This window comes from Hemibagrus wyckioides, linkage group LG15 (assembly GCF_019097595.1).
Source record: "Hemibagrus wyckioides isolate EC202008001 linkage group LG15, SWU_Hwy_1.0, whole genome shotgun sequence".
NCBI lineage: Eukaryota > Metazoa > Chordata > Actinopteri > Siluriformes > Bagridae > Hemibagrus > Hemibagrus wyckioides.
In genome coordinates, this window is record NC_080724.1 from 9,430,422 (window position 1) to 9,446,008 (window position 15,587).

At 35.9% G+C, this 15,587-nt stretch overlaps 2 protein-coding genes across 2 annotated transcripts; both read left to right on the forward strand.

The window, feature by feature from the left end:
• On the forward strand, window positions 1-3,795 carry hoxc6a (homeobox C6a). The gene is made up of 2 exons (XM_058410502.1): window positions 1-2,352; window positions 2,839-3,795. The coding sequence occupies exons 1-2, from the start codon at window positions 1,950-1,952 to the stop codon at window positions 3,141-3,143; spliced, it is 708 nt and encodes a 235-aa protein (XP_058266485.1). The 5' UTR covers window positions 1-1,949; the 3' UTR covers window positions 3,144-3,795.
• A 958-nt stretch (window positions 3,796-4,753) lies between these two features.
• On the forward strand, window positions 4,754-6,485 carry hoxc5a (homeobox C5a). The gene is made up of 2 exons (XM_058410503.1): window positions 4,754-5,364; window positions 6,219-6,485. Exons 1-2 carry the CDS (start codon window positions 4,887-4,889, stop codon window positions 6,431-6,433), a joined length of 693 nt encoding a protein of 230 aa, XP_058266486.1. The 5' UTR covers window positions 4,754-4,886; the 3' UTR covers window positions 6,434-6,485.
• Window positions 6,486-15,587: the final 9,102 nt, after the last annotated feature.

Below are 15,587 nucleotides of genomic sequence, written 5' to 3' on the forward strand. Positions count from 1 at the left end.
TTAGGTATTAAAAAGAAATATTATTATTGCAATACAATGTAAGGAATGTAAAACTTATATAGAAATTATATACGAAAGAAATATTTGTTTAATACATTCCAATATTTGGTTCTATTCTTTAGCTGCAGATTAAATATGGTTAATATGGACTGTATGAGGTATTTGATAACCTCAGTATTGCGGCATCTTTTATTCTTGTCCTTCTTGAATGCTAAGAGCTATTCTATAAAATATTGTTTTTGTAATTTTTATGACTGCAATTTTAATCAGCGATTTCAATTTAAGACTAAACTCTACTGTTCTGTCAGTCTTATGTCGTGCGCACCTTTTGAGCCACTGTTTTTGGCTTCACACTTTTCGTCATGCGGACTGCATTAAGGTCATTTGCTCTCCACCACTCACTTATTTTAATACGTGCTTGTTCTAATATTGACTGAATGGGTTTTTACTGGTCATTCAAAATGTAAAACCGTATTAGCAAAACAGGTAAACTTGTTCTAAGTTGTTTTATTGCAGCCGGTTTGTTGTACGGTTACATGCGGTTGGGGGTTAGTTTTACTGGTAAAGCAAATGCCATGCTATGACTGGAAGACCGTTGTAATCATGCGTAGTCTGCTCTTCAAACTATACTATAAGCGAAAAAATCTATTCCGCATCATTTGTAAATAAATGCGTTGTACAAGCGGTGTTCTCCTCAGAGTGTTGAGACAGTAATTGCTTTAGAGCTGGAGGTCCTCAGTTGGTTTTTGACTTTTATGGCACCAAGGCGCGTTTGACGCATTCTTTTGTAACATGTCCCCTCCCCCGCCTTCCTCTTGTCCCTTCAGTAGCAAAAAATTCAATGCAATACAAATGGTGAAAGGAAATGCACAGACGTTTCCCTTTCATAACCAAGAAAGCTATAGAGGACACGAAAAGAAAACAAATATTTAATAGACATACAGACCACAATAAAACATTTCGTCTTTTTCATTTAAGATTGTAGATTAACAACCATAAAACGTGTAATAATATATTCTTTATTTTTGAACGCTTTAAAATATAATTCCCTATATTAGTAGACTGAAATACAAGGCACTACGACAGTCCAAATAATCACATCTGCCGCACATGTTCTGTTAAGCAATGTTCAGCATGATACATAATTGACTTTGTCACATGTATATCATTGAAGCAGGAGGGTTTTAAAAGTTACACGATTTATTTTTTAAATTAACTTATGTCACAATGACAAAACGAGAGAATTTACACTATATTTTAGCGTTTTGGTTAAACCAAACTTATTAAACCTATCAAGTGTCATGCCAGTGAAGCTATTTTCCTGTGGGTTATAAACACTGTTAATAGTGCAGGAAATTCGATATGACAGGTTCTGGTACAATTTGACAAAATGTAAATATTCACTGCACAGTTGTTTGTTTGTTTCCTTGACTTACACTATTCTTTGATGCATTGATTATTGCATATGTAGGCCATATCACTATTTTTTATCGAAGATTCGAAGATGGACGAAAGTGAGCAAGCGAGAAAGCGGCAAGCGAGCGAGCGAGAGAGAGAGAGAGAGAGAGAGAGAGAGAGAGAGAGAGAGAGACTGTTTTCCTTAAACATTATCAACTGAAACCACTGGGATATGAAGCTACAAGCTACATATTCCTCCGTATACAGCGCTCTCAATTGGTGGAAACTAGTCAGGTGACGTTGTCATATTGTCTTTCCTTGAGCCAAGCCTTGGCTATAACACTTGGGTTGCGCGTCTTAACCGGAGTCTAGAAATTAAAATTTTTGAAATCTTACTGAACTAAACAAAAGAGTTTACAAAGCAGGAAGGAGACACGAGCGTGAGTATATGGGAGAGGAACATAGACACTTAGGCGCACAGAAACGTGAGAGACTAAGCAAGGGGTATTAGGAAGGAAGGCAGAGTTGATGAGAGGGCGATAGGGGAAGGCATGAATTCGTATTTCGCGAACCCGTCACTCTCCTGTCATTTATCCGGTGGTCAAGAGGTTTTGCCTAACATGCCACTAAACACGACCACGTATGATCCTGTCAGACATTTCTCGTCTTACGGCTCCACTGTGACCCAGAACCGGATTTACGCGTCCCCTTTCTATTCGCCACAAGACAACGTTGTGTTCGGGTCAAGCCGGGGACCGTACGAGTACGGATCTAACGTGTTCCTCCAAGACAAGGAAGTGCTTCCCAGCTGCAGGCAAACTAGCATGGGAATCAATGCTCAGAGCCACGTAGCTCAGGAGTACAGCCTGGAGCACGGTCGAGGCGTTGCACAGGAGCAAAAAGGGAACCAGATCCAGATCTATCCGTGGATGCAGCGCATGAACTCGCACAGCGGTAAGTGTTACGCTCCGGCCAGCTATTTTACTCTGGTGGAGTGACTCAGTTTTACGATATGCCATAGTAACAGCGCGCCTACATTTTATGACCCCATAAAGCACAACTAAATCGTCAGATTATAAAAGAGCCCTTTTAAAAGAGGCAATTCCCATTTGGCCAAACTTTCCCTTGCATTAAGGAAAAACTTTGCACATCTCTTGTTATTGTACACATGATTTTGCCCGTTTAAAAAAAGTTGTATGTACATATATATATATATATATATATATATATATATATATATATATATATATATATATATATATATATATATATATAATGTATTACTGTGTTATATAGTTATAAAATTGTTGTGGCAAGTAAACTTCAATAAGTAACAAACGTGATGAGAATCAATTGTTTCTCATACAAAGCAATAGTACAATTATGTCAGTAGTTAATTTCTTAACATTTTTGTTCCACTTTTTCATATTTTATAAACAGGAGTTGGGTACGGCTCTGACAGAAGAAGAGGTCGACAGATTTACTCCCGATACCAAACCCTGGAGCTAGAAAAGGAGTTCCACTTCAATCGCTACTTGACCCGACGCAGACGGATAGAGATTGCCAATGCTCTTTGTTTAACAGAGCGCCAAATTAAAATTTGGTTCCAGAACCGCCGCATGAAATGGAAGAAAGAAACCAACCTGACTTCGACTGTAACTGGGACAGATTCGACGGATGCTACCCAGGGGGAAGAAAAACAAAGTAATCAGGAGGCGACAGAAGAAGTTAAAAACAAAGACTAGTAGATTTGTTTTGATTTGTAAACGCCTGTTAAACTGCAACGTAACTACCTATAAACTGTCAGAAATGCAATTATAACTGCATGGACTGTGTATTCTGCTATACCTTTACACTCATTTTCAAACCATTATCACAGAAATACGTGCAAGGGGGGTGATATGCAGAATTATGCTAATCACTCTTTGTATTAAGAATATGTTTTGCCTCATTTTAGGCAGTTTAGATGCAATATCACAGACGCTGTTGTCCGGCAACCAATCTTAATATTATAGCGTTCTGTAGGCTTGTAAATAGTTACTCTATGAAACAAACTGTAAACTAATTGGGTCAATAAACTTTTCCATTGATTTTGCATACACAGAACCATTGCCATTCCAAATGTGAAGGAAATGTAGTCTATGCACATGTGTTATTTTGTTCTCGTTCAATTAGCACCAGCACTGTTGGGATGAAACATGCTACCTTACGTTCTTATGGATTTTAATAACTTCATCCCGTCAATGCGTGGATGTACAAAAAGCCGCTGTAATGGCTAAATATTTACCGTTCAGCTAATTTCATACCAATTCAACATACACGTATAGTTATGCTTATAAAGTTGTATTAAAGTGAATAAAAACTGCTATGAAAATGAAGACATTCACTGTTTTGCAATTACATGTCTAATATTTTGTCAAAATGTGTATTATTTAATAAACCGTTTTAAAGACAAAACTGTTTTGCCTGAATCATTGTTTCCATGCAAGTGTGTTGGCTGAGATAAGGAAAACATTTTTATGAAGAAAAAATTTTAAGTGAATCTGAAGATAACTAGAATTTTAATTTTTCAAAGACAAAACCTCATGTGAGAAAAAAAGCTAAACTAAGGCCCACGTATACACGTTAAATTTGTTTTCTTGAGCCAAAAGGTCATTTTAGTAGAATGGTTTTCACCCCAGTACGTATAACTGCAATCAGAAACACAGTACACCGAAAATTCTATTTGTCTCCGAAGCGTTGGTAAGTTTTTTATAAATCGGCAGCCTACTCCAAACAATGAATGGAGCAGGTCTGTTGTAAAATCATTACTTACAACTGAAGTTTATTTTCTAATTTTAACAGTGTCAATTCATGCGTAATGCTAACAAAGATCATTTATGGTTAAGAGTGAACACATTTCAAGTAGATTTAACCAATCTTCCAAGATCTTAGAACTTCAGAAAATCTTCACTTGTCTGTTTTAAAAGTTGTGAAATATGTTACATGTGAACTGAGAACATAAAACACATATAACAACATTTCAATATAATGTGAAATAACAATAGTACTGGTGTGCGTCTCAGCTTTGCCAAATATCAGACACCAGATGACGCTCTTGTCTAACTGTCTCGCGCCTTTTTGCCCAAACGCTTAGATAGTCTCCACACCACAAAGTTATCGGACACGTTTCCCTTATTCATCAATAATCTCGGGGGGATCAAGCCAATTTATGACTGGCCAACAGTTGCACGTGATTCTATTTAAGCATCCCATATTTGGGCATTACACGTTGCATCGTGAAAAAAGCAGGCGATATTCCGCCACCTATAAATCCTGCCCTTTTTAGGGCAAAGCCCCTTTAACTTCCAAGGGAGACAAATCAAAAACAATAAACAAGATTAGTAACAACAAACAATCGATGTATGTTGTACGTTCATTTTTGTTCTGTTGTGAATACGTGCTTCTAGTCGATTCCTTTCTAGCAGGCTACTTTGTATCGAAGTAGAATGAGCTCGTACGTGGGAAACTCTTTTTGTAACCAAACGCACGATGCACCCTCCTTTAGCATGCGCACTTTTGGTAACTATGGGGCTGTCTCAGAGTTTCAGCAGTCCACTTATGCTTACGGAGGGCTCGATCTCAGTGGAGCGTTAGCTTCTCAAGTCGTTTCCGAGTCCCCGAAACGGGAGGCGATGAATAAGCACAACAGTGCCAGGATCAACGCGCCACCACATCGCCAGGCTTGCGCAGCAATGGGTTCCCCAAGTCGTGTCAGTACACGCGGGTACAACCTGCTCAGTCAAGGACTGTTGAGCCAAAAAGCAGAGATGATTATGGAAGTTACGGAAAAACCCAGCGGCAAAAGCCAGCCCGGTGATGTGGAGATCACGCCAACGATTAAACAACAAACTAACTCGAGTGAGCTTCAGACCCAGTCGCAACCGCAGATATACCCATGGATGACCAAGCTACACATTAGCCACGGTAAAGTTGCATCTAATGTATTTTTAAGACAATAGCAAAGCTGCGCATCTCATATTTTTATCATTCCATCCCATGCCGGTCGGATCCCTCCATACTTTCTTTCTTGAGTTTTATAGGCCAAAAACAGGAAATAATAAAACTCACGGTCGTAAATTTTATAACAAAGGCACCTATTGCTCGTAAACCTGTCCTGTTACTGTGATCTGCAGCCAAATTTACTGCTATATAATTGCATAAGAGAATCAAAAAATAGAAAACGACATTTTTGGGTTATTATTAGTATAGTTTGGCAACCTTTCTTGAGCAAAAATATTTTCCGCGTCATTAGTGTGAAAATAAGAAAGTGCTTTTTGCACTGAAACAGAGGTTGGTCATACATGTTCGAACTTTATAGGCAACAATTTATTGCCAATATCATGGTATTTTGATCAATTAATTTCTAAGTAGACTACTAACCAGCAGCTGTAGTACTGCGGGATGTTGTGACAAGTGGAGGTTTCAGCTCATGAAATAATGAAGCCACTTCAACTAGAGGACCTATCAAACATATATATTATTTTTTTAATATAAAGTTGACACAGCAAATTGTTTGGTGACTAGCTGTCAGTCGAGTCCTGCTTCCAATTCCATTCACTTCCGAATGTTTTTAAGTGATTTAAACATTTGTAACCTCATTAAGATCATCAGCTTCATCGATGCCGATGTTTGTATATTTTCATTTCATTCATTTTACTTTAGGATTACGCAGCAATTGACATCAGCATGCAATTAATGTAGGCCAAAATATAACTGTGGAAGAACATCGCTATAATGCTTGACCTTTCCGTGGACATAACCAATATCTTTCTACCCAGACTCTGACGGTAAAAGGTCACGAACCAGTTACACCCGCTACCAGACTCTGGAGTTGGAGAAAGAGTTCCATTTCAACCGATACCTCACACGTCGCAGGCGAATCGAGATCGCCAATAACCTCTGCCTGAACGAGAGACAAATTAAAATTTGGTTCCAGAACCGTCGCATGAAGTGGAAGAAGGACTCAAAGCTGAAAGTTAAAGGTGCACTATAATGAAAAGGTGGTTTAGCAAATATACCTGCAAGCAAGATGAAACAAAAGTTCATTAATATAAATGTTTCAAAGTCCATGCTGTGCAAAACTGACACTTGCAGATTATAACTAAGAGATCACAATTTTAATTTAATTTAAGTATGTAAAGTATGTCCTTACAACTTGTTCAGCTGACGACACACTGACAACGGGGAGGAGCTTATTTGGGTCACACCCATCCAGAACTTACAGCAGGTTAACACGTGAACAAGCAATTCTAATTATTTAAAGAGATCTTTCATGGTTTTACGTGGTTCAGTATTATTTGGTTTGACTTCTGTATTTCATGTTTATATGTATGATAGGATATGTCTGTTTATAGGATGTGTCTTTAGTGATGAACTGCACGCAACAAAATGTCATATTACTTATTGTATGTTCCAATAACACGTTAGTCATGTACCTGATGTGAGTAATTTCATTTTACTGCAGAAAGAGAAGACTTGGAATGTTTTAAATACTAAAATAGGCAATTCTGTTTCAAAGCTGTCAATTCATCAAAAGAAAGTTTGCCAAGTGCAAAGTTCTAACCTACATCTTTATCTTTATTTCTTCAAAACCAGTCTTCAAAATCTTACAAATGTTATATGTGCAATGCATAAAAAAATCAAATGTGGTTGGTGCGGCCTAATAATTTAAATAAACTTATTACCGGATAGACCCTTTCAATCGTTATTCTGTTCGTTTTAATCGAGAAACAATTACATCAATGGGACAAAAAAAAAAGATCATCTACCATATACAAAGGCTCTAAACATTGCTAAATGGTTTCTAGTCTGGTTATGAGACTTACTGATATTTAAATTGGCGAAATGCAATTTCGGTACAGTTAAAAAGCAGGAATTTTGTCCTATATCTAAATGTTTCTAAAGGAGAATCGTGCACAGACGAAATAATGAGGCACAATGGGATCTCTCCGGTCATATCCCTTGGGCCAATTATTTACAGTAGCCCTCAGACTGAGGCATAAAACTTTATGACCCCAATAAAGTTTTACTACGTTTCCTCACACCTCTCAAACAGTGACAACTGTTTCCTTTTTCAACAGACGATCGGAAGTTTTGCGAACATTTGTGACTGCATCACAGACATTGCACTCAAATCTACATTTAGTTTAAAGAATGGCTGTAAGTGGTTTTGGTTATGTATTCTACAGTAAAATACAGTAAATAAAAAAATATTTAGCGTTTCAATAATAGTCCCTCAAATGACTGTGTACATTCACGACATTAGATTAGGCCTACCATTTTTTTCCCTGTCGTTCAGATGAATTGATATTACATTGTAAGTCACCTAGGTTTGAGAAAACATTAATTATTTGATTGACTACATAAATGGAAGCACATTTTTTCGCACCATGTTCCTTATCCGACTACATTTGATCCTCGAGTTTAAGAACCTTCACAAAACAAATCAAACTCGGAATAAGTAACTTTTTTTTTTTACACCAAATGTATAGGCTTTTTTGCGCTTACTTACCTAAACTGGAGTTTGACGGAATTCCATATCGCTGTGAGTTTCAACACTCGCTCTCTTGCCTATTGCAAACACTTTCGGTGCAACAGTGGCTACTAAGTTGCTTTTTTAAAGAAGGCCGCCTTTTTAGCTTTCTGTCCACGTATTTTGAAGTTTTGAGGGTTATTTATGCCAATTGCCTTAAGCAGGACCTGCGAGTGGTTCACGGAGAGCACGTGGGGTCATTAGAGTGGGTTTTATGGCCTGGAAGACCTGACAAACCCTCAATATATTTACATCATATATAATCTTAACTGTCCTCAATCGCAGCTGTTGGCTGGTCGTATCTTCGAAAGAGAGAGCGGCTTTAGGGCAGTCAGTAAGCCTTTACTCCTGTCAGACTACACGGTTCGGCAAAACTCGCCTCTCGTAAATGGATCCCTGGCGATCGCAGTAAGTTGATAATCTCGCTTTTCCCGTTTCAAATTAAATACGTACTCTACTTCGGAACACTCACGGGAATTATTCAGTGCATGTAATCCAATAGTACTTTTTGAGAAATTGATTCTGGAATGCTTAATGTCCTCCGTTATTTTTTGTAAATTCTTTCTCTATCGATTCTGGAAAGTTTAGGAATTAGAGCTTCTTGCAGTGCAATCATTTTTAATTACGAATTTCTTGCGTTAAATTACAAAAAAATCCGCAAGCCTCACATGTGCTATATGTTTTATTAAACGTATGTTACACATACTTCAAAGCTGTCTCAAGGTTTTTAATACAGCATGGCTCAGAATTAATACGGCGTATACGTGTGTGAAATGAGGAGATTTAGTCATAATCTCCGCTTGTCGTGCAGGAAGTGGCTTTGGGAGCTTGAAAGTATTTTAACTCATCTTGTATTGGGTTGCAGATGAGAGCACAGAGCGCAGCACATAGATCTTTAGATGAGACATTATGGCGGGTCATGTGCAGGGCAGACCTGCAGTGTTGTGCAGTGGGGTCATGTACAGGGCAGTGTGAACAACAATACACTGCAACAAAAGTCACAACTCGCTTACTGCTCTTCAAATTTCCCCGTGTGTTTTATCACGGTGAATGAATTAACGGTTTTTTGTATATGTTTAGCGTTTAGATATATCAGTAACATTTAATACACTGGTTATTACCAAGCAAAAACATACACTCTTAGAAGCTTTAACATTCGATTTTTGTTTTGTTCGATTGAGAGACGGGGGCCCTGCTGGACTATTATAATTATAATATATTATAATATACATTTCTGATATTTTACTTGCATTCCACATAATGTAGTTTTACATTGCTTTGATGATTAATGAAATATCTTACATTCTGTGATGAGAATTTAATAATGTAATAAATTAATGTTTGTTTTTAAGGACCACATTTGTTAATCTTGTACACCCATGAAAATATTAGTATTTTATCTTCTGGTGCAATTTCAAGCTTATGCTTGAAGATGCAAGAGCTCTTTGATCATTCGATGAGTTTATTTCAAGTTGTAAAAGACTAAAACGCGCAATGAAATAGTCGAGGAACAGATGTGAGATTATAAGAATAAAGAATTCTTTGTAGTCGTGTTGATTTTGATCATCATCATCAGTGCCTTTTCTGTTTGTTTGTTGTTGTGTGCTTTTCTGTTAGCCCACATTATTAAGAAAATAGGTCTCAAACATGAATTAATAAATAAACATACACTAAGCAGTGTTACATGATAGTGGCAGTAGTCAGAGTGATCTTGGATGATGATTAATAAGTTGTGAAAAAGATAATATTGTACGTTCTGGCAAACTCTAGGCTACAGTTCATAAACTGAGTACTACTGCAACTACCACCACTACTACTACTACGACTACTACTATTACAACTACTACTACTAATAATAATAATAATAATAATAATAATGGTTCTTTCCTCTTTTTTAGACAATACATATGTATATATATATATATATATATATATATATATATATATATATATATATATATATATATATATATATATATATATATATATATATAAGGGGGGGGGCCCATTCTGTCTATGCTTATAGCTGTAAATGCCACAAAGTTGTAAATACCATGGCCTGTCAGAAGGCATTTCTCAGGGCAGTAAAATGGACATGCATTACATTAGATATTGGTTCAGTCAAATAAATGTAAAATGTTTATTCAACATTTTTGGTTTATAAATAATTTAACTGTAAGGTTTGGACTACCAGCTGCCCTTTTGATTAACAAAAGAAATCATTACAAAAGAAGTTTCCTTACCTCAATCATTACTGCAATATTTCAGAAATGTAAAGGTAATTGTTTGTATGTTTGGGCAGGTCAGTAGTTTGTCTGTTTATTTCATTCTGTAAAAAGTGTATAGTGACATGTGTTAAACTTAACTGTTTATTGTCACACTTTCAGCAGATGGAATTTCATTGCAAGAGATTTTTCTTTTTTATGGCAAAAGAGGGCAAATTAGGCATCAGGTTGTTTATTTCCTACAGCTTTTTTAGTGAAGGTTACAGTTAATATAAGAATGTCAGTATATAGTCAGCTTACTGCATAAGTGTATTAACATATGTCATAAATGAATTGCTCTATTAGCACATTCTAGCATTTAACCTCACATTTTAACCTTAGCTGTTTTTACAGGCCTAAAGTCGAAGTGAAGGTCAGAGTAAATGTAAAATTATGGAACAAACTACCTGAAGGTCACTGTGGCCTACATTATATTATAATTATTATTATTATTATTATTATTATTATTATTATTATTATTATTATTATTATTATTATTATTATTATTATTACAGTAACAGATGTTGAAATCATTGTGTTTGTTTCATACCTTTATGGGTGCTGCCCTGAGAGTGACAAAGGTAACATGGGGGCCATGTTTCACATGTCAACATAAAGTTTAGTCTGTTAACTTATAATCCACAGATTGTGATGACTAAAATACTTGATAAAAGTTAATATAAAAGAGATTGGTGTCTTTTTATGCATGTATTATTTATTTTAAAATTTGCATAACATATATGTTTGTTCTAATTATAGGCAGATTTGTTAAGGGAAATGTCCATTTTAAAGTTTTTAAATGACTTTAGTTTAATGAATAACACTGATGTTTACTCCACTAATCCATTCCACGTAGGCCTATGTGATGAATACATGAGTGCATGAATATTGTACTTGCATTCATTTATTTTCAAAATTTCATTCCAACATGCTATAAGGCAACATATCGTTTAACTCTTAATTTAAATTTTGGTAAAGAGCTCAGGAATCTGGTAGAGACAAATTACTTGATTGAGACCCCACTGGATATATATCCCAGACCTACTGAAGAAATTATATCTTACAATTGGTTTTGGGTACCAGGAGGAGGAAATGGAATCTATGGCTGGGGACAGTCTGAGTGGACTCTCTCAACCTGCTGGCACTGTGACCACCACCAGGTAGAAAAATGACTGATTGAATTAATTAACCTTAGTTTAAAAACCTTAGTTTAAAAACAGTTTAAAAACATTTAATGTAAAGTCGGAACATTTTAATTCACTATCAATTAAATAAAAATATATTCATTTTCTAATGCGCATACAATATTTCAGGTCCTACAGCATTTACACGAAATTCTATTAAAAGCACGTTATGCAGAAGACAACAAAATGAAAGTAGAAAATCAGTTCAGAGATTTTTTTTTTATTTCAGTAAAAGATATGAATTTGAGCTAGTAGATGTAGTGTCCCGTCTTACATCCTTTCCAATCTTTTTACATGTGCATTGTAACTCTCTGAACAGAATATAAAACATAAACGGCCATTAGGGGGTGCTGTTATATACCCTTCTGTTGTTTTTGTCCTGCATTCAGGGTCAATTTGCAGTCCTCATTTTTCGGTTTTAAGACGAAATAACCTTTGGTGCACTATAATAGAGGCACACCCTTCAAGAAGAATGGAAAATCACCCAGTGCATTTTGATAGCATGCAAAGGAATGACAAGAAACAAAGTTACATTTCAGATATGCCTTTCAGAACTCCCCACATTCTGTTCATGAATAAGTTCCTGTTTTGACAGGAGCATACATGCTTCAGCGAGTCATGTGTAAATCACAAAGCACACTAATGTTTGGTAAATCCACTGATAAGAAACACTTGGTTTGTTTAATGCATTATGTGATTGTAATTAATGAGTTGGAGAATGCCATTTGGCTCACTGGAACAGTGTATGTCTCGGCAATACATCTATTTCGCTTATCTATTTCAAGTCAATTGTCTCCTAGTTTGGTTTTAGGAATTATATTCCACATAGTTAACAACCAGTAAAATGAGAAATGAAAATATAACTTACGCCATTAATATGGGTACTTTTAAATTTGATCAAATTGAGTTATTTGACCTTTGTAGAGACAATTTCACTGTCTGAAACTGGTTGACTATTTAGCTGCTATTATATTCGTATGTACCTATAAAGATCTGTAGTGTATAAATAAGGCATAGTCCAAAACGAAATGTGATATTGTTACAAAAAATTATGTACTATCTATATACATTTCTGTACTGTCCCGAAAGAGGGGTTTTGCAGTCGTAGGTCAATTAGTGCCAGAAATAAACTAATCCATCAAGGAAATAATTCTGATAGCCCGAGCTAAATGCATATCATTGTCCTAGTTAAGAAAATAATGCCTTAGGAGAGTTCACTTATTTCACCTAACGTGCTTAATATACTATTTTGCAGAATAACAGGCTACTATGATTCCAGATGATTTTTGTTTCCCTTTTTTTTTTTACATTCAGCGTTTCTGTTCTTCTCGTGTTCTCCCGCTTTCTGTTAGCAAATGAGGGAAATAAAAGAAAGAAATGCATGAATGACAGAAAGCAGAGTTATATTCGTATGATAAATATTTTTTCTCTTTCTTCTTTCTTTCTTTCTTTCTTTCTTTCTTTCTTTCTTTCTTTCTTTCTTTCTTTCTTTCTTTCTTTCTTTCTTTCTTTCTTTCTTTTTCTTTTCTTTTCTTTTTTTTTTTTTTTTGCTATTCTGACCCTGTTTTATATACTTGCACCTTCTTTATTGTTTGCTACAGAAAAGAGGAACAGATGGCTGTACAAGCTATTTAAAAGCGGAATGAGCTTTAAAATCCGAGCCCACATGTTAGCATTGGAGTCAAATTTTAGATTATAGATTTTAGATTAAAATCTATATTTTGGTAATATTTTAGAGAAATTAAGCCATGCTGATACTTTTTAAGGAAAGAAAGATATCCCATGTTAAGCTTTTTCTAGAAAAAAAAGGATGGAATTCGACAATTATAAAGATACAAATTTAAGGCCATACCTATTGGTTCAAAATAATTGATCTATCTATCTATCTATCTATCTATCTATCTATCTATCTATCTATCTATCTATCTATCTATCTATCTATCTATCTATCTATCTATCTATCACAAAAATAGCAAAAGAGAACAATTACAGACATACAAATGAAACATCAAGTAAGCCCGCGGGACTCGTTTTTTACCCCAAGTCTCTCAATAACTAGTTATTGAGCTTGTGCGGTATCTAAGGCCATTTGTGTGCAGAAGGAATTCATCGCTGTTCGCTCATCAATAACAGCTTGGCAGTGAACTATTGGAACGAGTCAAACGCGTGAGGTGAATCGCGGGTCAGGCTGTCTAACTAATATTAAAATGCGTCCGCGGCACAGGAGCTGGCTCAAGTGGGTGGATGAGGGCGTTTTCAGCCTGGAGGGGATGGACTGTGAAAAAAACACCTACCGTAGATTCAAATGGTTAGCCTATCTAAACCTAGATGAAGTAGATGAAGCTAGAATTTTGTGTTTTAGTAGTGCATTTTGATGTGCATATAGCGTTTTGAAATCTGTTTGCCCTTAACAAAGTTGAACTTTATTTGACATGATTAGGCGTGAATTATTTGATACAGCTTCAACTAGGCCATGACCTATAGAAGAAGGTGTACACATAGAAGGTGATATGTTATCTACCTCTAAACCTGTTTATAAACTGGAGGGGAAAATGCAAGGCATGGACGTGCAGGTTACCAAGCGGTCATATGGTAATAACGCGCACAATAAAACCCCGGGGAACAACAGAAACTTATTTTTCACCAGTGCTGTCATGCGCGCGCTTTGTGCACGGCGTGTTTCTGCCTGAATATTCATGTGGGGTGCACCTAGGAATTTGCAGTTTGATAGAAAATGACTCTGGATAGAAAATCTCTCCCCCCTCAGGTCTCTTTGGCTCTTTGTTGCATACACGTATGTGTGTGCCTGTATTTGTCTGTATTTATGTGCATAAAACGAGCATGAAAAGCATTTTAACCAATGTTGACATTCAAGCACTTTTTCCTATTCAGCTAATTTGTGTTCACGGTCTACCTGGGGTTAATTTACTGTTTAAAACTCATGCAACACAGAAATCATCATTTTATTACACAGTAAATTAAATCTGTAAATTCAATCATGACCAAATCTGTAAACACGCTTATATATTCATACAATAATATCAAGAATTCATGTATTAATATCGTATTTTCCGGCATTACCATTTATGTGCAGACTTTTCATAGTCCTCAGACCGTAAAACTTTTTGTTCAGCCCCGCCCCCTCAGACCATCTTTTTGGATTACGCCCCTCAAAACGTTACAATAGAGATAACCTACAAAAACCTTTACTTATAATAGTGTTCTTAAACAGTAGTTCGTACAGTAATTCGTAATTTAACGTGAAAGTGTTTCAAATAGCATCATTTTTTGAAACGAGGACGTTTTAGAGTACAATCGTACAATCGTGGATTTACGAGTTGTGATAGGTCATGATTTTATTTTCGAAAGTGCAGTTTCCAGGATACTTTTGTAATTTCATATCCATGTTGTGAAAAGCAGGCCACATCTTAAATGAGACAGAAATAGACAGAATAGATTTTGTTGTTTTAACAAAGGGAAATTTATGCGTTTGTTGCAAAGGAAACACTAGTTTGTTCTTCAATACACCTTTTTCATAAAATCCTTAGTAACAGACTTTCTTTTCTTTGGAGAAAGATGACACTTTATGAAAAGGGCAAAGGGGGTGGGGATGCTGAATGTTAGCCTGATCAAGCCTGTATTTCGGTATTTCTTTATGTGACCTTTTGCAGCCATAACGGAAGACGTATCTCAGTAGTTGTCTATATGTACCCTGTAGAACCGAATTTGTGTCTAAAAATAAAAACCACAAATACGTCTCTACAGGAATACATGGGCGACTTGAAAGCCACGGAACAAGGTTAGTTTTGTTCTCTCAGAACAGCGCAGGCACTATTCATAATTAATGGACGCTTACTACAGTTATGTGTTTACATTCACTATTGCAAAGCAAAGATCAGAATAGGGTGACTAAAGATAGTGTTGGATTATATCACGTGGAAAAACTAAACCTGCAGCCTGAACATGTGGGCTGTATTTTCAATTTTCTAGAGGAATGATTTAGAGTTTTTATAGTCCAGCATACACTATAGACCAACCAATAATAATAATAATAATAATAATAATAATAATAATAATAATAATAATAATAATAATAATAATAATAATAATAATAATAATATTGTTCCCTTCTTTCACTAGTATAACTACTGGCAGTAAGTTACCCGA